General features: G+C 39.4%; 1 protein-coding gene across 12 annotated transcripts in view; it reads left to right on the top strand.

The window, feature by feature from the left end:
- Positions 1-4633: 4633 nt before the first annotated feature.
- Positions 4634-26275, top strand: part of PPP1R12A (protein phosphatase 1 regulatory subunit 12A) — a 178025-nt gene continuing 156383 nt past the window's right edge. For 9 of the 12 annotated variants that reach the window (XM_055395316.2, XM_055395312.2, XM_055395309.2 and 6 more), the window contains exon 1: positions 4635-5118. In XM_055395316.2, the coding sequence (XP_055251291.1) occupies positions 4882-5118 (237 nt within the window). In that variant the 5' untranslated portion in view covers positions 4635-4881. Of the gene's footprint in view, positions 5119-26275 lie in introns of all 12 variants that reach the window. The other 3 variants (XM_088836823.1, XM_055395315.2, XM_088836822.1) reach the window with 3 other exon arrangements.

Genomic DNA, 26275 nt, shown 5'->3' with positions numbered 1-26275 from the left:
GAGTCAAAGCAAAACCAATACCCAGTTATGGGTGTGACTGGTGATAGAAGCAAGGTTTGATGCTGTAAAGAGCAATATTGCATAGGAACCTGGAACGTTAGGTCCATGAATCAAGGCAAATTGGAAGTGGTCAAACAGGAGATGGCAAGAGTGAATGTCGACATTCTAGGAATCAGTGAACTAACATGGACTGGAATGGGTAAATTTAACTCAGATGACCATTATATCTACTACTGTGGGCAGGAATCCCTTAGAAGAAAAGGAGTAGCCATCATGGTCAACAAAAGAGTCTGAAATGCAGTACTTGGATGCAATCTTAAAAACGACAGAATGATTTCTGTTCATTTCCAAGGCAAACCATTCAATATTACAGTAATCCAAGCCTATGCCCCAACCAGTAACGCTGACGAAGCTGAAGTTGAACAGTTCTATGAAGACCTACAAGACCTTTTAGAACTAACACCCAAAAAAGATATCCTCTTCATTATAGGGGACTGGAATGCAAAAGTAGGAAGTCAAGAAACACCTGGGGTAACAGGCAAATTTGGCCTTGGAGCATGGAATGAAGCAGGGCAAAGGATAATAGAGTTTTGCCAAGAGAACGCACTGGTCATAGCAAACACCCTCTTCCAACAACACAAGAGAAGACTCTACACACGGACATGACCAGATGGTCAAAACCGAAAACAGATTGATTATATTCTTTGCAGCCAAAGATGGTGAAACTCTATACAGTTAGCAAAAACAAAACCAGGAGCTGACTGTGGCTCAGATCATGAACTCTATATTGCCAAATTCAGACTTAAACTGAAGAAAGTAGGGAAAACTACTAGACCATTCAGATATGACCTAAATCAAATCCCTTATGATTATACAGTGAAAGTGAGAAATAGATTTAAGGGACTAGATCTGATAGATAGAGTGCCTGATGAACTCTGGACAGAGGTTCATGACATTGTACAGGAGACAGGGATCAAGACCATCCCCATGGAAAAGAAATGCAAAAAAGCAAAATGGCTGTCTGAGGAGGCCTTACAAATAGCTGTGAAAAGAAGAGAAGCGAAAAGCAAAGGAGAAAAGGAAAGATATAAGCATCTGAATGCAGAGTTCCAAAGAAGAGCAAGGAGAGATTAGAAAGCCTTCCTCAGCGATCAATGCAAAGAAATAGAGGAAAACAACAGAATAGGAAAAACAAGAGATCTCTTCAAGAAAATTAGAGATTTCAAGGGAAAATTTCATGCAAAGATGGGCTCGATAAAGGACAGAAATGGTATGGACCTAACAGAAGCAGAAGATATTAAGAAGAGGTGGCAGGAATACACAGAAGAACTGTACAAAATAGATCTTCATGACCAAGATAATCACGATGGTGTGATCACTCACCTAGAGCCAGATATCCAGGAATGTGAAGTCAAGTGGGCCATCACTACAAACAAAGCTAGTGGAGGTGATGGAATTCCAGTTGAGCTCTTTCAAATTCTGAAAGATGATGCTGGGAAAAGGCTGCACTCAATATGCCAGCAAATTTGGAAAACTCAGCAGTGGCCACAGGACTGGAAAAGGTCAGTCTTCATTCCAATCCCAAAGAAAGGCAATGCCAAAGAATGCTCAAACTACCGCCCAACTGCACTCATCTCACACGCTAGTAAAGTCATGCTCAAAATTCTCCAAGCCAGGCTTCAGCAATATGTGAACCGTGAACTTCCAGATGTTCAAGCTGGTTTTAGAAAAGGCAAAGGAACCACAGATCAAATTGCCAACATCCGCTATATCATGGAAAAAGCAAGAGAGTTTCAGAAAAACACGTTAGTCAAAGCCTTTGACTGTGTGGATAACAATAAACTGTGGAACATTCTGAAAGAGATGGGAATCCCAGACCACCTGACCTGCCTCTTGAGAAACCTGTATGCGGGTCAGGAAGCAATATTTAGAACTGGACATGGAACAACGTACTGGTTCCAAATAGGAAAAGGAGTACATAAAAGTTGTATATCGTTACCCTGCTTATTTAACTTCTATGCAGAATACATCATGAGAAACGCTGGGCTGGAAGAAGCACAGGCTGGAATCAAGATTGCTGGGAGAAATATCAATAACCTCAGATGTGCAGATGACACCACCTTTATGGCAGAAAGAGAAGAGGAACTAAAAAGCCTCTTGATGAAAGTGAAAGAGGAGAGTGAAAAAGTTGGCTTGAAGCTCAACATTCAGAAAACTAAGATCATGGCATCTGGTCCCATCACTTCATGGAAAATAGATGGAGAAACAGTGGAATCAGTGTCATACTTTATTTTTTTGGGCTCCAAAATCACTGCGGATGCTGACTGCAGCTATGAAATTAAAAGACGCTTATTCCTTGGAAGGAAAGTTATGATCAACCTAGATAGCATATTAAAAAGCAGAGACATTACTTTGCCAACAAAGGTCCGTCTAGTTAAAGCTATGGTTTATCCAGTGGTCATGTATGGATGTGAGCGTTGGACTGTGAAGAAAGCTGATCACTGAAGAATTGATACTTTTGAACTGTGGTGTTGGAGAAGGCTCTTAAAAGTCCCCTGTACTACAATGAGATCCAACCAGTCCATTCTAAAGGAGATCAGTCCTGGGTGTTCATTGAAGGACTGATGCTAAAGCTGAAGCTCCAATACTTTGGCTACCTCATGTGAAGAGTTGACTCACTGGAAAAGACTCTGATGCTGAGATGGATTGGGGGCAGGAGGAGAAGGGGACGACAGAGAATGAGACGGCTGGATGGCATCACTGACTCGATAAATGTGAGTTTGAGTGAACTCCGGGAGTTGGTGATGGACAGGGAGGCCTGGCCTGCTGTCATTCATGGGGTCGCAGAGAGTTGGACACGACTGAGCAACTGAAATAAACTGAACTGAACTGTAGACTACTACAAACACTACTGGAGAACAGTCTACTGGAAAATAAAAGAAGCTTAATTGTTCTTTTAAAAGTGGTGGCTCAGACCCTAAAGAATCCGCCTGTAATGCAGGAGACATAAGTTTGATCCTGGGAGAGAGGATCCAATGGAGAAGGAAATGGCTACACAGGATCAGAGGAGCCTGGTGGACTATACAGTCCATGGGTGGCAAACAGCAGGACACCACTGAGCAACTAAGCACACTTGCGCGCGCGCGCACACACACACACACACACACGGAGTTGTTCACAGTTCTGAGCAACTAAGCACACTTGCGCGCGCGCGCACACACACACGGAGTTGTACACACACACACACGGAGTTGTTGACAGTTGTATCTCCAGCATCTAGAACATCGCCTAAACACACACACACACACACCACGGAGTTGTTCACACTTGTATCTCCAGCATCTAGAACAACGCCTAACCCAGTACAGGTACATAATATTTGCTGAAGGACTCCTAATTCTGCTGCTGAGGAAAATTCGGCAAGTCAATTAGTTCTTCAAGGACTCAGTCTAGATCATCCCTCAAGTTCCATTCAATGAAAAGCTTTTATGACTTTTCTTAATTTGGTCTAAATGCTCTGGAAAATAATGAAAACATTGTATTGTCTAGAAAAGTTATCAGTTGGTGATTACAAATACATGGCGCAAAAGACACTAAAAATCACGTGTGTGGGAGGGTGTCATACATGACAATGTTTAAAAGCCTTTTTCATGATTATGATAAACTATAAAGTATGTTGAACACGTGACCTCAAAAGGTGGTTTAAATATGTTGTTATCGTCAATATATCGCCAGCGCCTAGAAAAATGACCGGCTCATAGTAAGTATTCAATAAATACCGGTTAAATCAATTGCGTAATATTAACATTACATTAACATTCCTTTTGAACTCTAGAAGCAGTTAGGTCTTTATCCATCCTTAGAAAGCAATGGAGCAGGAACCAGAAATCCCTTAAAAGGTCAGGACCAGTAAAAAGGCTGCGCTAAACTCAGAGAGAGGGGTAGACAGAATTGAAGGGAAAGAGGACCCAAAATACGCGTGAGAGAATAAAACAAAAAAACCAACACCCCCCCCCAAACACACATACACCCCAAAGCAAGAAAAAACAAGCATACGAAGAAAGATGTTTCTATAAGTGAAGGCTGGCAGAAAGCCATTGCAATTACTTCAGGTCAACCCTTGTCACCAGGGGGGTCACCTTGGGCTGAGATTTGGTGTAACTACTACCAAAGACCTCGACACACAGATCCCCGCTTTTAAAAGTTCATGTGAGTTCCTTAGAAAGGGAAATCACTAGCGCCTAACTCACGACCTATCTGTCTAGCCTCCATTCCATTCAAACAACGCAGCCAATAGGAAAATCCTCGGCCCTGAGGAAACGACTCGGCCTAGCCGAGCCGGCCCAGGAAGCAGGTCTGTCCCGCAGGGCCGCACTACGGCCCGGCGGTTGGCCTCTGGAAGCCCAGGAGCTCTCAGCGGGGCAGCACAACCTTCCTGCCCTGTCTCCGCCCTTCCAGGTCGGTCCCAGCCCCTGCAGCCCAGGCGGGCCGGACCACACCCGCTTCCCTCCGGTGGCCCGGCCGCCCCCGCCGCAGTTCGCGGGAGCGCTCTTCCTGGGGCGGGTACAGGCCCAGGGCGCATGCGCACTGGCCGCAGGGCGCCTCCCTGCCCGGATCTCGCGAAGTTACGTTAGACCGGCCGCCGCTGACGGGTGGCCGGGCCGGGGGCGGGAGGGCCTCTGAGGTAGGAAGGGAGGTCCGTTCGGCCGGGCGCGCCGCCCCAGTGCTCTGTGGGATACTGGAAGTCTCGAGCGTCTCCTCCTGGCTCCCAGCCCTCCTCTGGCCGCACTCACAGAAACAGTCACACACCCCGTGCCTCCCCTCTCTTCCCTCTCCCCCTTTCCCCCCTCGCGATAAGAAGGCCCGGCGGCAGGAGAGGGGATGAAGATGGCGGACGCGAAGCAGAAGCGGAACGAGCAGCTCAAGCGCTGGATCGGCTCCGAGACGGACCTCGAGCCTCCTGTGGTGAAGCGCCAGAAGACCAAGGTGAAGTTCGATGATGGCGCCGTCTTCCTGGCTGCCTGCTCCAGCGGCGACACGGACGAGGTTCTCAAGCTGCTGCACCGCGGCGCCGACATCAATTACGCCAATGTGGACGGACTCACTGCCCTGCACCAGGTCTGTGCGCGCCGCCGCCGCCGCCGTCCCGACCCTGCGAGTCCCCGTCGGCCTCTCGCTCGGGCCTCTCCTCCGCCCCTGGTCTCCAGGGGCTGGGGGCGGCGGGAGGCTCCGCGCCGCGGGCTGAGGGGGCGGCTTCCCGCGAAGGAGGGAGGGCGAGAGCTGGTGGAGGGAGGGCTCTCGGCTCGAGGCCCCCTTCGCACCGGCTGGCGGTGGAGTGAGGGAACGGGCGATTTCCGGGGCCGAGGGGAAACGGGCCCGTGGTCAGGCTGGGGCCCCAGGGCCATCTGGGGACGTGGATCTGGGATTTGGGGTCCAGACGGGGAGGGGGCGTAGTGGGGTTGTGCCTGGGTCCCCGGCGTCGGTGACCGACCAGGGGGACGGAGGATGCTGAAGAAAGCGACGAACAGGAGGCCCTGGGGACCCTTGGGTAGAAGGACGTCTTTGGCTTGTTAGGTGGGCTTTGGGTTTGTTGTAGTTTTTAGGACTTGATTACAAATGGTGATGATGATAATAGTAATCAAGAGCCCTAAGCCGAGTGCCCCGATCGGACGGTTTCCTGTTTTCTCCTTTATCACTCTTGGTCACTGTGGAGGGGGAAACGGTGTAATTAGCTGATTTGCACCGGCTGAAAGGGAGAGTATGAAAGCGGGTAGTGTAAGGAAGCGTTCTAAAAGGGTTTGTCCACCGCGGGACCGGAACGTACGGAAGAGAGTCTTACTCCGAGTCGAGTTTGCCGCAGTGTCAGAGATCCTTTGGCCCCAGTTCCTGGAGTGTGCGTTGGGGTTAGAAAGAGAAGAATAAATACGAGGCAGTCTTTTCAAAGCTGGTTTCCAAGCTCTGGTTTTTCTTTGGAAGGAGGGGTGGGTGGGAAAAAAGAAAGCTGGTCACAAACTTTTCTCAAAATGGATGCTTTGTGCATGTTAAAGTTTTATAGTAGTCTGATTGGGATCTCTCAATGTTAGCCAAATAAGGAGAAACTATTGGCAATCCAGAGATAATGTTGCTTTGCCTTTAACAGGCCAAAAGCAACACAACCACGTAGAGTTCTGCATAAAAAGCCATTTTTCAGTGAGGGTAATAGGTGTCAAAACATAAACTCTTTACATTTTCTTAGTGGGCAACTTGGAATGACTGGAAAACAGCTTTACAGCAATAGTTCCCCTTACAATGAAAAAGACTTGTAAACTAAGTCAAAGTTGCCTTGCTGATAGGTGGAAAGATCCTAGCTTTATTTCGATGAATTCTGTAACAAAAACTTGTTTGGGAGGGTGAAACTTATGCGTTGATATTTCATGCATAATACTTTGCTGCCTTTTTAAAAGAGGTGTGTGGTGGCATTTTTCCTTTTTACTGCTTCCTGTTTAGTGAATGATGACCGTTTTAAGTTTTATTTAATTGAATTCTCATATCAAACTTGGCTTATAGCCTTTGTTTACAAGTTGCCTGGATGAACTATAATGACTGACAAATTGCCGGACAAATCTGGAATTTAGCATGTGGCACCCAGTAAAAATACAGCATGGTCTTTAGCTCTCTATCTGTTCCATTAATTTAGCGTCTAATGTAAAACAAACTTTTTGTTTGACTGATTTATTTTAAGCTATAGCATAACTCTAGATTCTAAAAACATGGCGTTGAAATGAAAGAAACTTACGGTATTAGAAATGATAATTATATAAGATGAATCTTTTTTAATTTCTTTCAAGTGTAATTTACATGGTTTAGTATGGAATTAATTCAGAAAGACAGATTAATAATAGTATGTTTTGTTAAAACTGTTCTATAGAAATGCAAAGTTAAGACAGATGTTGAAGAACCCAGTTATATTGCCTTGGGGGAAGGGGAGAATTTTTAATACTTATATTACTATTGATTTTAGGTAGAGAAAATATATCTAGCAGGATTCTTAGAGTTTTTTTATATTCTCCTCTAAATTTGGACCTGTTGCAAGAATTATCAGACTTATCAGTGTCTTCCTGATTAACTGAATTCAGTGGTTAGTTTGGCATTATATAGGTGTTGTCTTTATTAGATATTTTGTTTTAGTTGACAAAGGCTTAAGCAGAAGTTTCCAAGTTTACGCATAACTATTTGCAAAATATCTTTTTGTAATGTATGTATTTGCCCATCCCTTAACTCATGAAGCCAAAGTCTTAAAATATCAAGCATTAAAAATTTTATTATATTTTCTCCACCCTCATTTCTCTTTTATTAACTCTTGTACCTTTTTTGCCTTTCTGACAGAGAACAAGGAGTTCGCTTTGGGCAAATTCAGAACAACAGATAGTGAAAGGTGATAAATGAAACTCTTAAAAAAAAAATCACAGGAAAATTTTTTAACCTTAAAAATCTCTTGAATATTGATTGCTTTAAATACTTAAATTGTGAGACCTAAAATTGACCCATTGATTTGTTAAATAGCCCTTGAATAATTTTTTTTTTTAATTTAACCTCTTGAAAGCGCATAGAACAGCCAGAATGGTTTTTTACTAGATTGATTATTGGTGAGTCTTTTGGACTGTTCATTTACATTTTTTATTTTGGTCAATTGTCTTAAATTTCACCGCCAGGAGAAAAGTTTAGGAACTTTACAGCCCACAAATACACTTCTTAATTTAATATTTTACTTCCATCTTAATGTGACTACCGTATATTCAAACATTTCTCTAATTGGTTGAATGTTCTTTCTCATTAGAAGTTACAAAAGATAATCAGTTTTCATCTTTTTAGGGGGGTATAAAAATAGGTCATTTATTAAAGCAGAAAAGACAGTATTTTCTACAAATTTCCTGCATTGGTCTCTGGAATAGCTCTCCTTTCCCTAACTCCTCCAGTAGCTAGAAAACAGTACTGAAGTTATGATATAAACTTCTAATTTTCTAGAACTGAGGTCTACAGTAGATTTTCATTTTTACTAGCGGGCAATACTCAGCTTTGATTTAAGACCTACCTGGTAGACTTTTATACTGTATGATCTGAATCTATATTTCAGTATGCTTTATAAAGGTTTTAGAGTAATAATAGTTTTCTGTAGAATGCTTTATTGCTGAATCTTATTGATACTGGTGTATATAAAATGTAACACTGAGATTTCTAATAGTTTGAGTTTAGCCTTTTGATTTCTGCTTCCTCTGTATCTGTAACTTCCAAGTCAGCTTCCAGTTCAAACGCTGCTGCAGAGCTCCAGTCCTTCGACTGATGGATGACACAGTGTTAAGTAAAATATTATTCAATATATTGTGATTCTATATTTTAAAATATATATTCAAGTAGAGATATAGTAAATAGAGGTCCGCCCGCTTTGCCATAGAATAGCAGCTATTTATTTACATCAGTATCAGGAATTTCTTTATATTCAACCTGAAATGAAATTTTCTCTTTCTTCACCACGCGTATTCTCATTGATGCCTCTGTTGATGATAACCATGTCATTCATCTCTAGATTTAACTTTAAACATTTTAATTATTATCTGCTTATCCCCTTGCCTACATATATCCAATCAGTATTCACAACTGCCTTTTCATCAGTTCTTGCCACTCTATCACTCTAGGTCATACCTTTATTATCTTTATACCTAGAGTACAGTAACAGCCTGATTGCTTTCCCTGTCTCTTCTCTCCGTGGTCGATCCAGTCCAGCATTCATACTTCTATCACATTAATCTTTTGACAATGCCATTTCGATTGTGTCACTCCTCCATAAATTCAGATTTAAAGTGTTTCATTATTTACTTACACCCGATGTTACATCCACTGTAACATCTTTTACTTTTTTTTTTAACTTCTGTATCTAAGGTCTTGCCTCTTCCACCACTATACTCCCTCCCTCTTTGCCAGTCAAAATCCTGGTCATTCTTTAGGGTTCAACCGAGTTGCCATCCAGAAATGCTCTTTCTGTCCTTTGAGTTTGTATAATGCTGTTTCACTGGAGAGACTCTCCTTTGGGATACTCATTTTACCTTGTGTCTTGCTTTTTTGCTGCTATTAGAATGTTTCTTACTGAGTAGTGTGTGTTTTAAATTCTGTCTTCCCTGTGGGCAACTGGAAGGACCCAATCCTCCACATTTTTATGTTTCCCCGTCCCGGCACATAGTAGGTGCTCACTAAGGAATGATTAATTTCATCTTTTACCTCACATCATGGATAGGAAGTTTTATAGTCATTTGTGTGTCGCAAGATAAATCATTCAAACATTCACACCCAGATACTTAGAGTATAATTCTAGCACATGGTTGAACTTGTCAATCTTCTTAACAGATATTTTTAATATCTTGAGATTTAAACTTTCTAAAATATTAACCTTCTTCCTATTAAAAAAAATACCCTAAACCAACTTACCTGTTGATTAAGAGAAAAATACTCACTTTAGTTATCAATTAATTTGCTACCTTTTTTATAAAGATCTGAGCTAGGTCCTATGGCAGAATACTACAGAGTAGAATTAAACCCATATTCTATGCTATTATAATTTTAAAATGAAGTTTCCCTTTTACTTTTCAGTACAGACAGACTTGGAGATAAGTTTAATATTTCATCCCTTTGCTCTTAAAATATGAATTTTATCTACTTCTAGAAGAGCCATTTGAACCTTTGAGAAATATGTGATTCCCCTCTTGAAATCAGTAAAAGAAATACTTTTGTGTGGTCTTTCTTAAGTGCTTAATCTTCTCAGCCAAGCCATTTTCACTGAATCATAATCTGAAATGTAACTCTCTTTTAAATAGTATTCTAATGGGGCTACTTAAAGTGTTTTCCAACCAGAAGGAAAAGAGACTGGAAGTAGCTGATAGAGTCTCTTGTTAGAGAATAGTGTAATTGTTATATATGTGAAATCTCTTTAAAACTGAGTGCAGAGTTTATAATTGTTTACTTACTATTTTTTTGGTGGGAGATATTAAGATCTTGGAAGAATCTGTTGGATTCCTTATAAACAATATTAAAATCTGTGTTTAAAAAAGTACAGTATACTTTTTCTACATAACTTAAGTTGCTTATTGCTCTTCAGACTTTTTATTGAAAACATCCTAACCATAAAAAATAAAACGTAAACAAAACTAACCCTGAACTGGCCCCTCACTTCCTGCAAGTAAGTGGAAAACCCTAGCCATATATGGGGTATGCTGGTAGATCACCAGTGCCCACAGTGCTGCTGTTATAATGCCTTCTCTGAAGCTGATGCCTTTGCACTTCCTGGCAACAGTTTTGTGGTCTGACTTTGCAGTGTCATAACCAAGACCATCTTTCATGTGCTTTCAGCTACAGTGTGATTTCAAGCTGTGACTGAGCATTTTCTAGTGTAGTTAAGTAGAAACATTAGATGGAATAGAGAAAGAAAAGTTTTTTTGATTATCTGTTTCTTACCACATCTTACAATGCTGTTCCCATAGGAGATGTACTTTAAAAACTGTTTAGTTAGATAATTAAAAAAAAATAGAAACCCTTAGAAATCTTTGGAGGGAGGTAAGATATAGAACATTGTTTTGTTCCTTCTGTAACATGTTACTTCTTGACATTTCCCAGAGTCTCTATTTTCTTTTTCTTCCTGCCTGCCGAAAATTGTAGTTTTCTCCACGTTTCTTTTGAAAGTTTGGGTGGTGGGGGCGTGGGGGTGCTCCATAATCATGTTGGTAACTGCAGTACTGGCATTGATCTTCTTGAGAAGGTTAAGATCTCCATTGGTCATTTTGAGTTCTCAGTTGCAGTGGACTGTGCAGTGTTACATTACATCAGTGTTGCATTGAGAAGGGGGATTGGCTGCTGAACATTTGCTGAGGATTTACTTGTGAAATACTATAGTAGTTTTATAACCAATATCTCACTTAATTCTCACAAGTCCTTTTCTTCTTGCTCAAGGTTACCAAGATAATAAATGGCAGAGCTTGGTTCTGACAGGGATATATAAGAGCCCAAACTTATATAACACTGTGCTATGACTGCTTAGTGGCTGAGTCGTGTCCGACTCTTTACAGCCCCTGGACGGTAGCCCGCCACGCTCCTCTGCCTATGGGATATCCCAGACAGCAGTACTGGGGTGGGTCGCCATTTCCTTCTCCAGGGGATCTTCCCAGCCCAGGGATGCAACCCTGGTCTCCTGCTTGGCAAGTGGGTTTTTTATCACTGAGCCATCAGGGAAGCGTTAACACTATGCTACTATGAAGAAGAAAGTATTCTTAAATCTTTCAGTCATTATGATTGATGATTAGTAGTTGGAAGCTTTTCTATGATAATTAGCAGAGAATCAAATGAAACACATATACATAGATATAATTTTTCTTCCTCTACTTTTATTTTAGCTAGTCAAAACTTTTAAGAGCTTTCTGTGGTATTTGAAATGCAGTAATACTATATCTAAATTAATCTCAAAATCTATCCTAAATTTGAGGAACTGCCACGATTGTTTTTCACTGACCATTATGTGCATATTCGATGAGTGCTTTGGAAAGGTACAAAGGAAGTTACAACAGCAACAGAACTCTTTTTAAAAAACAGTTTACTTAGTCTTTAAATATCTCAATTTTTCTTTATTCTAATAGCAATTTATACTAATGCTCTAGGCATTTTTATATACTCATTTATAGTAAATATTTCATACCTATACGTACAACTTTTTCAATGAAAAGATTTAAATTATATGTAAACTCTATCAGTGATAATTAAAGAAGGAAAGCAAGCAAGCACTGGCTTGTAACCACCATTTAGCTTAATCTTCTGATATTTTCTGTACAGTGATTATTGGTATTTAAAATTAGGACTTAAGACTTTACATGAAATGCAAGGAAAGTTACCTGAATTAACTTCTGAATTAGTAAAACTTTTAAATATTTATCATATTTGATTTTAGTCAGAAGCCTTTAGTTAGTAGGAATATCCAAGTCATAAGAATATTCTGTTCCTTAAGTGATTTTGCAAAATTTAGCGAAATTGTATTTCATATCTTTCCTTGGAAAAGGCAATAGAATTTTCTTTTTTCTTGTTGATAATGAGTGAGCGCACCATTTGAAACATGATTTACTTGTTGCCTATCAGGTCATTGGTTCTCAGAATTTTACATTTCATGGACCAGTAAAATGGTTTTTGTTTTTTATTTTTATGACTGACAGAGGAGAACCTAATTTTTCTGTTGTTGTGTTAGGGCATTAAAAACAAACAGCTTTGTCACCTACCGTCATCATTTCATAAAAGAAATACTTTAACAAAATAAGGATTAGTATCCAAATGAAGGACAGTAGGGACTCATATATCAATCTGTAAGATTATTGCTATACTGAGAAAATTGAAGGTGAGCAGATTTCCAGACTATTCCTGACGTTCTCCATTTGATAGATACGGGAGAGAGTACAGGTGGTGGCGTGCAGTGTCACAGGATGCAAGTGCCTTGCTCCTGATCACCCGATAAGAAGCAAAGAAAAGAATTCATCTGAACAGACTCAGGAGATGGGTGAAAGCTTTCTGTAGGAGCTGCTGGCTCCATATTTGTATTTACATAAGTCTGCATTTGTAATCGTTCTCTGAAACGTGTTTCCCAGCTTGTTTATATTAAGGCACAGCTCAAAGCACTGACCGCTGGGGTGCACAGTACTTCCTTTTCCCTTACTGTTTAAACCCTGAGTTTGGCACTTGAACACTGCCTCCTATTGTTCGTGTGTCTTATCTCCAGACAGAATAGTGAATTCCTTCAATTGGGAACTTTGATTCATTTTTCTGTAAATCCCCTTTGGTGTCTGCATTTTATTTTAGCGGGTGCACAGTAAATGTTGATTTTTTAAAAAAATGAACACATTTTAAAATGAACATTAAAAAAATGAAAATCTTGTGAAGACCAGAGTTCATAGAGAACAAAATGATGACAGTTTGTGTGAGTAAATACAGTAGCTACTGCTGCTGCTAAGTCGCGTCAGTCGTGTCCGACTCTGTGTGACCCCATAGGTGGCAGCCCACCAGGCTCTGCTGTCCCTGGGATTCTCCAGGCAAGAACACTGGAGTGGGTTGCCATTTCCTTCTGCAATTGAAAAGTGAAAGTGAAGTCGCTCAGTCATATCTGACTCTTTGTGACCCCATGGACTGAAGACTATACAATCCATGGAATTCTCCAGGCCAGAATACTGGACTGGGTAACCTTTCCCTTCTCTAGGGGATCTTCCCAGCTCAGGGATCGAACCCAGGTCTCCCGCATTGCAGGCAGATTCTTTAACAGCTGAGCCACAAGGGAAGCTCAAGAATCCTGGAGTGGGTAGCTTATCCCTTCTCTAGCGGATCTTCGCAACCCAGGGATTGAACCAGGGTCTCCTGCGTTGCAGCGGATTCTTTATACCGATGATTTACTTTATAATTACAGTATAAAGGTAACCATTATTACAATCAGAATTTAGCAGGATCTTAGATTTTTGCTTGCAACGGATGCGTTTCTGATTACTAATAAGTAGAATTTTGATCAGTTTATGTAGCATACTTCAAAAAATGAATTTCTTTAAACAACTCATTCAGTGTTGGTTTAGAAGTGGAACCCCTAGTATACTGTCATGAGAAGCTAATTCATATTTTCTATTCACACTTTTCCCCTAAACAACTGTTTCACTTTAGATCCCTGTATGTCAGTATTTTTCTGACCTTATTAGTATTTTCGTTGTTTATCTTTTCACTGTTGTGCTGGCTAACCATAAAAAGACAAAGTTGAGCTCTGTATTACTGCCCTAAGTTTGCTTGCTTGACTTGAATGGTCTTTCGTGGGTGGAGACATTCCACATTGTCATGTGTTATATAGGCATTTTTCAAATTACATTCAATAGAAACCATGGAAAGAAATGAAGGCATTCCTCAGCTGTCATCTTTTGGGTAATTATTTAAATGCATTATGTGTATTGAGGGAGATATTCCACAGGGAGAGAACTTCACTGACTAAAAAGTGTTACTTTGACTTGATTATTAACTCATATGAGCTGAAAATACATGTTTAACATGTTGCCTAACAAAAGAAAATGATAAGGTTGTAGAAAGTTTATATCGTTTTCTTGAATACTTGAATAGTGCAAAGGAGAAATTTTGTGAATTGATGCCTTTTTAGAAGTTAACCATATGGGAAAGTATAGTTTCCTGGAATAACTGTTAAAACAGATACACACATCAGTTACCTTTACTTTGTAGTAAACAAGCTAAAGTATATACATTTTATTAGCCTTCAGAATTATTTTAGATGGTTCTAAACTTAGTCTAGTATTTCTACTTTTTGCTTGGAACATTTCTGGAGCTTTTATATTGGAGCTTCAGCTCCAGAAGCTTCCTTTGAATATCCTGTGTGGTGTTTACTTTTTGGGGGAGAGTTTGTGAATTTTGAAAATGATAGACATTGGAGACATGTCTGGTGAATAAAGTAGATCTGGGTGGTCATGGTTATTAAATAGTCAATAATTGAATGGTACTTTCTAAAAAGGTTATTCTTAATTGGAACGTGGTCATTAAAGAGTCCATCTTGGATTTTAGTCAACTCTTAATTGCATTGTTTGGACTTTTAATGCTTCAGAATTTCTTTATGATTAACTGTGTACTGTTTGTTCTAAATTTTGCATGAAACAAGTCAGTAGCTTATATAGCTTGTGAATTGACCATGGTCTTTTTTTTTTTTAATGAATGTGTTTTCCACAAAAGATTTTGATGCTGCTGTTGCTAAATCATGAGTCTGTATTTCATTATTGATTTTTCTCAAAGATATGTTCATTTGTACCATTTTTCTTAAAAGATTAGAACAGATGATATGTTCAACAGTTTATATTCTTTGTAATTGCATGAAATGATCTGCATAAAAATTTAGCCTCATACTCAAGTTTTTTCCCTTTCAGAATGTATATTGCTTTTTAACACTTTCAGCCATCTTTTTTTTTTTTAACACTAAAATGTCTTTAAATTTCTGATTCTCTCAATGTGGTTGAGAAAAGCATTCTCATGAAAATGTCTCAAGTAATAAGCTTTCACTGCCTTCTACTCTTGCTTTTTGTCTTCACCCTCTCTTTTTTGTTTTTAAACATGGCTTGCTTTCAAGTTTGTTGTTTTATATGTATTTTATCTGAAACAAAAATTGAATAAGAATAATTATTTAATTAAAGACTCATAGAAGAATGTAAAAAAGGAGCGATGCTATTCACCTTCTCAGGCGTGGAGCTCAGCCAGCCCCCATTGAAAACTTCAGTGGACCCCCTTTGTCCATCTCTGTCCAATATATAATTTCATAAAAATGAGATTATATTTACAGGTTTATAACCTGCTTCTAAATTATACATTTTTAGAAATAATTCTGTGATAATGAATATTAGGTCCACTGTGTGAATACACGTGCACATTCCTAAAGTTTATTTTCCTAGTTGTCTGATGATGAATAGTGTACTTTCAATTTCTCATGATAATGGTAGATATTATACTATGTATATCTTATTCATGAAATTATATTGTTCAGACTGTTTCTAGATTTTATTTCTAATTTTATATGTTTTGCCCAAGATAGCATGCTGTTCTGTGTTTATTCAGAAGATATTTTAAGTAAAATCTCTAGTATATGCAGCCTTCCTAGGTGTCACAGTGGTTAAGAATCTATCTGCCAATGCAGGAGATGTGGATTTACTCCCTGGGTCAGGAAGATCCCTCAGAGTAGGAAATGGCAACCCCCTGTAGTATTCTTGTTTGGGAAATCCCATGGAAGAGGTGCCTGGCTAGCTACAATCCTTGGGGTGGTAAAGAATTGGTTATGACTTAGCAACTGAGCACTGACACACTCACTCTAGTATATTTAACACAGAAGACTAACCCTGAAAGTACTCTGGCTGACACACATATTGCTTTCATGATGGGATGATGTCATCTTCCTTCTCTGAGGTACCTATAAGAAAATCTATTTTATTACTCTGTGTGTTAATAAAGTTTGTTTGTAAGTTGTTTGAAATATTACACAGTATTTGTATTTACTGATAAATGATTCTGTTATTCATGTAGTGATTAACTCATTCATAAACAAATATATAAATCATTATTCATCATATGCCTAGCATGTAGTGATTAACTTATTCATAAACAAATATATAAATCATTATTTATCATATGCCTAGCATAAGATCCCTCTCTGCATGTAGTGTGTAATCAAGAGGAGGTGCCAAAAAATGTAGAATAGAGATCTAAATAGAGATGAATTTTTTTACTGGGAGGACTTAACTTAGAATATCAGAAAAGACATCCCTGAGAAAGCTATGTTTAAGTTACAAGGAACTTAACTGGTGACTTGAATCTTTCTTGACCCTGTTCCATTCTCGTTTTCTGAATGCTCCTATTTGGTTTCTTTTTCTGGTCTCTTTCTTTCTTCTTAAATTTTATGTACTTATTTATTTATTTTTGGCTGTGCTGGGACTTCTTGGCTGCCGGTGGGCTTTCTCTAGTTGCAGGGGCGACTCTTTGTTGAGGTGCACGGGCCTCTTATTGCGGTGACTTGTTTAGTGGAGCACAGGCTCTGGACATGCTGGCTTCAGTAGTTGTGGCAGCTCATGGGCTTACTTGCCTCGCAGCATGTGGAGTCTTTGATCAAGAATTGAACCCATGTCCCCTGCACTGGCAGATGGCTTCTTAACCATTGGATCACCAGAGAATCATGTTTTTTCTTTCTTGAAGAAGAATGTTCCAAAGTTCTCTTGCATTGTTTTGTTGTTTAGTCGCTAAGTTGTGTCCAACTCTTTGAGACCCCATGGACTGTAGCCCTCCAGGCTTCTCTGTTCATGCAATTTTCCAGGCAAGAATACTGGAGTGGGTTGCCATTTCCTTCTCCAGGGGATCTTCCTGAACCAGGGATTGAATCCCCGTCTCCTGCATTGGCAGGCAAATTCTTTTACCATTGAAGCACCTGGGAAACCCCAAAGTTTCTCTGTGTGTCTCTTATTTTTTCTTTTCCATATCATTTATTCTTATAGTTTCAGCTGTTCTGTTTATATGCTCTGTTTTCCTTTTTGTATAATATACATCTTATTTTTTACATTGTCTGTCTTCCCTTTACTAAACTGCAATCTCAGGGTCTTGTGTTTTCTCCTTCCACTTCCAACATACAGTCAATATCTCTCATTATGCACTTCTGAAAAAAATACTTTTAAACTCATCCTATCTTTTTATATATTCAGTTCACATAATTAAAGGCCTATTCTGTGTCTCACACTATTAAGAACTGGGAGGATATACTTTAAACAAAAGAGATACCAACACTACCCTTACAGAGTTTAGCATAAAATGAAATGGCTTAGCCATCAGGAACATGCAAATCAAAACCGTGATGAGATACCACTTCACACCTAATAGAATTACTATAATAAAGACAACAGATAATAACAAGTATGACTGGAGTATGGAGAAATTACATTCCTCCTACACTGCTGGTGGTAATGTAAAATGGTGCAACCATTTTCAACTACTTGCAGAATCTGCAAGTAGTCTGTCTAGCAACAGAATAGTTGCCATATAACCTAGCAGTTCTCCTAAGTATATAATCAAGAGAATTGAAAACAAAATGTGTATATTAATGATTTTGGCAGTGTTAACATAATAGCCAAAAAGTGGAACCAACACAAAATGTCTATCAGCTGATAAATAGATAAATAAACTGTGGTTGTTTTGTTATTGAAATCAGTGGAATGTTATTTGTCAATAAAAAGAAATTAAGTACTGATACTTGGTACAACATAGATGAATTTTAAAGACATTAAACTATGTGAAAGGCACCAGTCACAAAAGACCACATACTGTAGGTTTCCATTATTTGAAATGTTCAGTATAGGTGAATACATACAGACAGATGGTAGATTAGTGTTTGCCAAAGGCTGAAGGTATTGAGGGGAAATGGGGAAATATATGTCCTTTTCCCATATATCTGCTAATAGATATAGCATTTCTTTTTAAGGTGATAAAAATGTTCTAAAATTAATTGTGGTGATGGTTGCATAACTCTGAATATACCAAAACCTTTTAATTACACACTTGGAATCAGTTCAGTCTAGTTGCTCAGTGGTGTCCAACTCTTTGTGACGCCATGGACTGCAGCATGCCAGGCTTCCCTGTCCTTCAGTATCTCCCAGAGTTTGCTTGAACTCATGTCCATGGAGTCAGTGATGCCATCCAACCATCTCATCCTCTGTCGCTGCCTTGTCCCCCTACCCTCAGTCTTTCCCAGCATCATTTCCAATGAGTCGACTCTTCCATCAGGTTGACCAAAGTTTCAGAGTTTCACGATCAGTCCTTCCAGTGACTGTTTAGGATTGATATCCTTTAGGATTGACTGGTTTGATCACCTTGCTGTCCAGAGGATTCTCAAGAGTCTTCTCCAGCACCACAGTTCAAAAGCATCAATTCTTTGGTGCTCATGGCAACCCACTCCAGTGTTCTTGCCTGGAGAATCCCAGGGATGGGGGAGCCTGGTGGGCTTCCGTCTGTGGGGTCACACAGAGTCAGACACGACTGAAGTGACTTAGCAGCAGTAGCCGCAGCAGCCTTCTTTATGGTTCAGCTCTCACATCTGTACATGGCTTCTGGAAAAACCACAGCTTCGACTATACGGACCTTTGTCGGCAAATTAATGTCTCTGCTTTTTAGTATGCTGTCTAGGTTTGGCATAGCTTTTCTTCCAAGGAGCAAGTGTCTTTTTAATTTCATGGCTGCAGGCACCGTCTGCAATGATTTTGGAGTCCAAGAAGATAAAGTCTGTCATTGACAATATAATTTCCCAGTTTTGAACTAGTCCATTGTTCTGTGTCTGGTTCTAACCGTTGCTTTTTAACCTGAATATAGATTTCTCAGGAGACACGTAAGGGAAGTGAAAGTGAAACTCGCTCAGTCGTGTCCAACTCTTTGTGACCCCATGGAATATACAGTCCATGGAATTCTCTAGGCCAGAATACTGGAGTGGTAAGCCTTTCCCTTCTCCTCCAGGGGATCTTCCCATCCCAGGGATTGAACCCAGGTCTCCTGTATAGCAGGCAGATTCTTTACCAGCTTAGCCACAGAGGCAGGTAAGGTAGTCTGGTATTCCCATCTCTTTAGGAATTTTCCATAGTTTGTTGTGATCCACAGTGTCAAAGGCTTCAGCGTAGTCAATGAAGCAGAAGTAGATGTTTTTCTGGAATTCTGTTGCTTTTTCTGTGATCAAACGGATGTTGTCAATTTGATCTCTGGTTCCACTGCCTTTTCTAAATCCAGCTTGAACATCTGGAAGTTCTCAGTTCACACATTGTTGAAGCCTAGCTTGAAGGGTTTTGGGTATTACCTTGCTAACATGTGAAATGAGCACAATTGTGTGGTAGTTTGAGCATTCTTTGTCATTGCCCTTCTTTGGGTTTGGGATGTAAACTGACCTTTTCCAGTCCTGTGGCCACTGCTGAGTTTTCCAAATTTACTGGCATATTGAGTGCAACACTTGAGCAGCAGCATCTTCTAGGATTTGAAGTAGCTCAGGTGGAATTCCATCACCTCCACTAACTTTGTTCTTACATTTGAAATGGGTTGTTATATAATGTGTGAATAAATTTACAGTAAGCTGTTGTATTTTTTATGTATTTATCATTATTCCCCAGTAAAAATTTAGGCTGTAATGATCTACCAGTTCCGCAGTCCCAGCCTAGGCTTAGTATTCATCAGTGTAGTTATGATTACCTAGAAGATGGCCAGTTATCGTCCCTGCCCTAACACAGCTTGCATTGTATTAGATATATGGATAAATATAAGGATATTATGGGACTTCCCTAGTGCCTCAGACGGTAAAGAATCTGCCTACAACGCAGTGACCTGGTTTCAGTCCTTGGGTTGGGAAGCTCTGCTTCAGCAAGGGAATTCTTCAGAAGGGAATGTCAATCCACCCCAGTAATTTTGCCTGGAGAATTCCATGGACAGAGGAACCTGGCAGGCTACACTCCGCGGGGTCACAAAGAGTCAGACATGACTAAGCAACTAATGCTTTCATTTTTCATACAAGAAAATTACACATTTAATGAAATTGTACATTTATGTCAGTTATGTGTAATGATATGTAACGGCTGTAGTACATAGTGGTATGGAAGTTGATGAAGGCACGTCTCACCTTGATTTGGGGAAAGGGAAAACTTGCTGAAGAAAGTTAGTTTTTTAGCTGTTGAGTGATGAGTAAACGTTAGCCAAAGTTGTAAGAGAGAAGAGAGTACAGCAAACTGTTTCAGAGAGCGGGACTAGGCTGTGCAAAGAGCTGGAGGCATGAGGAGGTGCTGAAGGATTTATCAGGTTAAATGAGAAAATCAGGCTTTCTCTTTAAGAAGAATCACTTTGGCTGCAGCATGGAGAATGCAACTGAAAAGGGGACAAGACTTTAGGCAGGGAGACTAGTTCAGAAACTTGAGAGTCCAAGAGAGCTGAACTAGCTTAGTGGCAGTCTAGTTGGAAAGTAGTAGATGGACTCAGGACATATTCGAGAAATAGAATTGGTGGGAATTGGAAGTGGTTTGATATGAGGGAATAGAAGCAAAAATGTGTGTGCACTTGGTTTCCAGTTTGGACAACTAGGTGAATGGAGTGCTTCTCACGGAGTGCATTCATTCAGTTAATACTTACTTTGTGCTTCCTCTGTAGATCAGAGGCAGAGTATATTTGAATGCTATTTGGGGCAGACAGGCAGTAAACAAGAAATTAAAGTCAAGTGTGAAATACATGCTAAAGGATATGTAGGAAGGATATTGAGGAGAGGTGGCTTACTTACAAATAATACATAAAAATCGTTAAGAGGGTTTTTTGGTCTTAGTCTGTTTCCTTAGATGTGTCTGTTTACTTAGGTGTATTTGAGTAGCAAACAGAAGTGAATTTACAAAGCCACAGGGAAACCACAGGATAAGGATTCATGGTTAGATTTTTTTTAGGGTTTTGGTGAACTTTCCAAAAACACATGCAAAATTTTGTGTGTGTGTTTTTTTTGTACCTTTCACTTCAGAAGAGTTAATTAAGAACTTTAAGGTCAAATTTATTTTTACAATTTTGTTGGAGAAGATGGCGTGTGTATTTTTAAGGGTATGGGGAGAGCTCGAGCACAGAGCTGTTGGAAATCAATAAAGGAGTGGTAGTAGTAACAGTCCAGAAGTCTTTTATTGCCTTAAATAATTCACTGTGAAAGTTAGGTCATAGGTTAAAATGAAAGATGAGAGTACTTTTTCTCAAAGCATGTTGGTTTTTGCTAAGAATTGCACAGTTAAAAAATCGTTCAGCACTCTCTGGGAATTGGCTGGCAGGTTTGGACTCCAGACTTCATTGCAAGCATCATGGGTTCAGTTCCTGGTTGGGGAGCTAAGTAGTTGCAAACCTTGCAGAGTGGCCAGAAAAGAAAAAAATGTCTCTTTTTTCAGTTTTTAGATTTACAAAGTTGTGTTTTCTGGGAAAATAAAAGTAAAATACTGTTTTAAGTAAAATACTTAAAGCAAGAAACTTTTATATTGATATATTTTTTATTTTTTGCTCAAAATATTTCTAGAGTTCCTTTGAGTATCTGTGACTATTTTTTGCATATTTTACTGTGTTTTTTTTTTTTTATGTTGCACAGTTAATGAGAAAAGTAGCAGTTCTACAAAAAGATTGTGTGGTTTATTTTGACCTTGAGCAGGCATCGTTGGATTTGTTTTAGCTTAAGTGAAATAGGAAATGGTTATTATATACTAAACCTCAGCTCAAAATTATCATGGCATTCCCCGCCTCCACACACACACACAGCTTTTTTTTTCCTGGCCATGCCATGAGGTGGAGAAGGAAATGGCAACCCACTGCAGTACTCTTGCCTGGAAAATCCCATAGACGGAGGAGCCTGGTACGCTACAGTCCACGGGGTCGCGAAGAGCTGGACACGATTTCACTTTCACGTATTGGAGAAGGAAATGGCAACCCACTCTAGTGTTCTTGCCTGGAGAATCCCAGGGACAGAGGAACCTGGTGGGCTGCCGTCTGTGGGGTCGCACAGAGTCGGACACGACTGAAGCGACTTAGCAGCAGCAACCATGAGGTAGTTGGGATCTTAGTTCCCTGACCAAGTAGACCCAGTACCCCCTGCAGTGGGAGCATGGAGTCTTAACCACTAGACTGCCAGGAAAGTCCCTTTTCTGCCCTTTTTAACTTACCCTTGACATTTAAAGCCAGTCTTACTTAGTGATGGAGGAAGATTATGTATATGTTTGTTTCATGTGTGAGATTGACAGATGATATGTAAATTGTTCCCTTGATGCTTTTGAACTGTGGTGCTGGAGGAGACTCTTGAGAGTCCCTTGGACTGCAAGGAGATCCAACCAGTCCATTCTAAAGGAGATCAATCCTGGGTGTTCATTGGAAGGACTGATGCTAAAGCTGAAACTCCAATACTTTGGCCACCTCATGCGATGAGTTGACTCACTGGAAAAGACTCTGATCCTGGGAAAGGTTGGGGGCGGGAGGAGAAGGGGACGACAGAGAATGAGATGGCTGGATGGCATCACCGACTCGATGGACATAGTTTGAGTGAACTCCGGGAGTTGGTGATGGACAGGGAGGCCTGGCGTGCTGTGATTCATGGAATCGCAAAGAGTCAGACACGACTGAACTGAACTGAACTGAACTGAAATACACTTAAGTGACAGAAAGTTGTAAGATAGTATGTATGATATGATTCCATTGGGGGGAAACATTTGCATAGAAAGTAAATCTGAGGATATTACCCCAATTCTTAATGGTTATCTCTGAGAGGGAATTACAGATATTTCAGATTATGGCATCTTTGAGTTGTTTACAGCAAGCAGAAAAAAGTAATGAAGATGAATCTGGACAGGAGAAAAATGCCTAAATGGCCACTTCCAGTAATGTATTTAGAATTAAATATAGAGACATTGACATAATGAATATTAGTGTTTTAGTCTTTAGCCACTCAAGGAAGCTGGTATTGATGGTTAAGTATTTCTGTATTATGCCAGTCTTTTCTCTGAACCTTTTATTTCATAAGGAAAGACTGATTATCATTAGGATGATCACCTAGGGAGAGTTTTACAAGAAAGAAAATGAATTAGGAGTTTAGTTGGATGTATTTTGAAGCATTTGGCAAATAGACTACTGAGAAGATAATAAGGATAATTTCCAAAAAGGCAGATAGCTGGAGTTTTTGGTTTGTGTTAAAATATTTATTTGGCTGTGTTGGGTCTTAGTTGCAGCACAGGGGATCTTTTGTTGCAACGCACAGACTGTAGTTGTGGCGCTTGTGCTCAGCGGTTATGGCACAACCATAGTTGTTCCACGAAGAGATTGAACCAACAAGAGATTGAAACCCAAGTCCCCTGCTTTGCAAGGCAGATCCTTAACTACTGGACCACCAGGGAGGTCTCATGGCAGATAGTCTTGAACAAAGAGATTTTTAAAAGCTAGAAAAGCAATTTTTACATGGTGAGCTCTTACCTTGTTTTATATGAATATGAAAACCACTTAATGATGAATATCTTTTTTAAGAATTCTTATGAGAATGAATTGCAAAAATGGCTGCAAATCTCTATGAATAGAATCAGGAATGTTGAAGCCTAGAGTTACATGAATTTTATGAAAACATTTTTGAGGACAGTGAAAAGAGGGCTGCTAGGAGTTGTGAAATGGATCAAGACTAAGAGGAAGGAAATAACTGGTGGTACAGCGTATAATTTACCTGTGCATTTGTTAAAAATGGTCTACTACTCTGACTGGCCGAATTCTAATGTCCATTATTAAGTGGATAGTTTTACAAGAGGTTATGTTGATCACTGGATGCCAGTTTGAGTTTTCTGAAAACAAGTTTTATGTTGACTTATCTTCACTTCCTTTTTTTGGTAAGGTTAGCAAGTTCAAATGAGGGAAGTTTTGCAAATGTAGCTTGATTTTGCAGTACAGCACTTGGACAGGCTCTTGTTAGATCTTTGTGGTCAACGTGACAGAAATCTGACATGAATATTAGCAGGATTATGTGGATTAACCGCTGGATGAACCACTGTATACTCATCACTACTCATCAGCCTACCGATGAATCACTCAGTGTCAATCTGAAGGGAAGACTAAAGTAGTGGTCCTTATGTTCTTGACCCTATCTCATTCACCATTGTAGTATTGGGTTGGCCAAAAAGTTTGAGTTTTTCTGTAAGATGGTATGGAAACACTCAAATGAACTTTTCAGCTAACCCCAAATAGATAAAACTGTAGTAGCTGAGAGAGAACTCCAAAAAGTGTGAAATAATAGGTTTTAGAAAATAAAATGAAAAGATAATGGGTATTAATTTACATTTCTGCATTAAAATATTGATAGCTATAGGTTGGTAGAGATCATCTTTCACAAACATGAGAAAAAGGTTGCTTGAAAGTTTAAAAGCAAGCCTAGTGTCTGACCAGAGTATAATCATTTTAAAATGTACTAATTCAGTGTAAAGCTAAATTAGTATTTAGTCCAGATTAAAAAAAAAATCTGTTTCTTTACATGGTGAAATCACATCTGTAGAACTGTGTCTAGTTCTACAGTTTTTGGTTTGTAGGCTGATCAGCAGCTGCTGCTAAGTCACTTCAGTCCTGTCTGACTCTGTGTGACCCCATAGACGGAAGCCCACCAGGCTGCCCTGTCCCTGGGATTCTCCAGGCTAGAACACTGGAGTGGGTTGCCATTTCCTTCTCCAGTGTGTAAAAGTGAAGTCGCTTAGTCGTGTCCGACCCATAGCGACCCCATGGACTGCTGCCTACCAGGCTCCTCCGTCCGTGGGATTTTCTAGGCAAGAGTACTGGAGTGGCTTGCCATTGCCTTCCTACCAATGACAGCTTTTTTTTCATTACCCACCAGTTGAATGGCTTTGTATAACAAAATTATTTCTACAGAAAAAAACTATATTCCAATCCTTTTTCTAAAATTGTTAACAAATTTATACATAGTTATAGACACACACTTGTAATTCTTCATATACCCTAAAATCCCCCCTCCCCAAATCATCAGCTCAACTATTTTCTTTTGAGTCCCTTGAAAAAACAAAGAGAGCAGGTTTCAAAACCACAAATCACTACTTAGCCTTGGTATTAGGAGAGCCATTAGTAGGAAAATGGTAGAAGGACCTCTTGCACATATTAATTAGAATTCTTCATTTTAAGTAGGAAAAGTCCTTTAGAACTAGCTAAATAAAGTAATCATTGTAAGATTATAGAGATATCTTATAGAATCTGGGCTTCTGGAATGAATTAGAGCCAAGAAGTATATGCAACCCAGGAAGTCTTCTATGTTTCTCATCATTGTCTCTAACAAATATTTATTTTTTACAGCAAGCTAGGTTTCTTGTTTTCCTCAGTTCAGAAGGAAAAATAAAAGGCTGCCAACAATTTCAGAGTTTATATCTGATATGGGGATCCAGAGAGATTGATCACCTTCTGAGCTCTAATTCTGGGTTCCTGGGAAAGGGATCAATTGATGCACCTTTTAGGTTACTCATATGTCATCTGAGGTCATCAACAGTAGCTGGTGGGGCTGATTCTCTTTGAACAAACATAGTTACTCTGTCTCTGACTAATGTATTATGATACCATGAGGAAGACAAAGCTATAATTGAGTTCATAAAGAAGCAAATATTGATTATTTAAATATGCAGTCTATAAAAATGAAAAAGCATAAAAAATTTAAATCTTAGATCACCAGTTCTTAAACCTTTCTGTTTCAAAGCACTTTTATACTTTTAAAATTTGAACAGACTACACCACACAGGGTACGTAAAACTGGGGAAATCTCAATTAGATGGATTATATAAATGTCAGTGTCATGGGTATAATATTACTATATATAGCTTTCACAGAATTTTATCATTAAGGAAAACTGGGCAAAGTAATATCTGTTTCTTGCAACTACCTGTGAATCTATAATTATCTCAATAAAATAATAATAATCATTTGTTGGTTACTAATATTTTTTGCCTACTATTACTTTAATGTAAAAAAAATAGGGAAGAACCCAAAGACCTTTTTGTTTATGTTGACTGTCTTCCAGTATTTAACAAATTAGAAAGTAAAACTCAAAAATCTTTAAAATATTTATTTTAAAATAACTCATATGCAAATATACTGGGTTGTCCAGAAAGTTCGTGAATAACATGTTAATGGAAAATAAGCATTTTACAAGTCAAAAAATTTGATG

The sequence above is a fragment of the Moschus berezovskii genome, chromosome 6, assembly GCF_049115385.1.
Source record: "Moschus berezovskii isolate FMDL1 chromosome 6, NW_MosBer_1.0, whole genome shotgun sequence".
Lineage (NCBI taxonomy): Eukaryota > Metazoa > Chordata > Mammalia > Artiodactyla > Moschidae > Moschus > Moschus berezovskii.
This window is presented reverse-complemented; position numbering and strand designations above follow the sequence as displayed.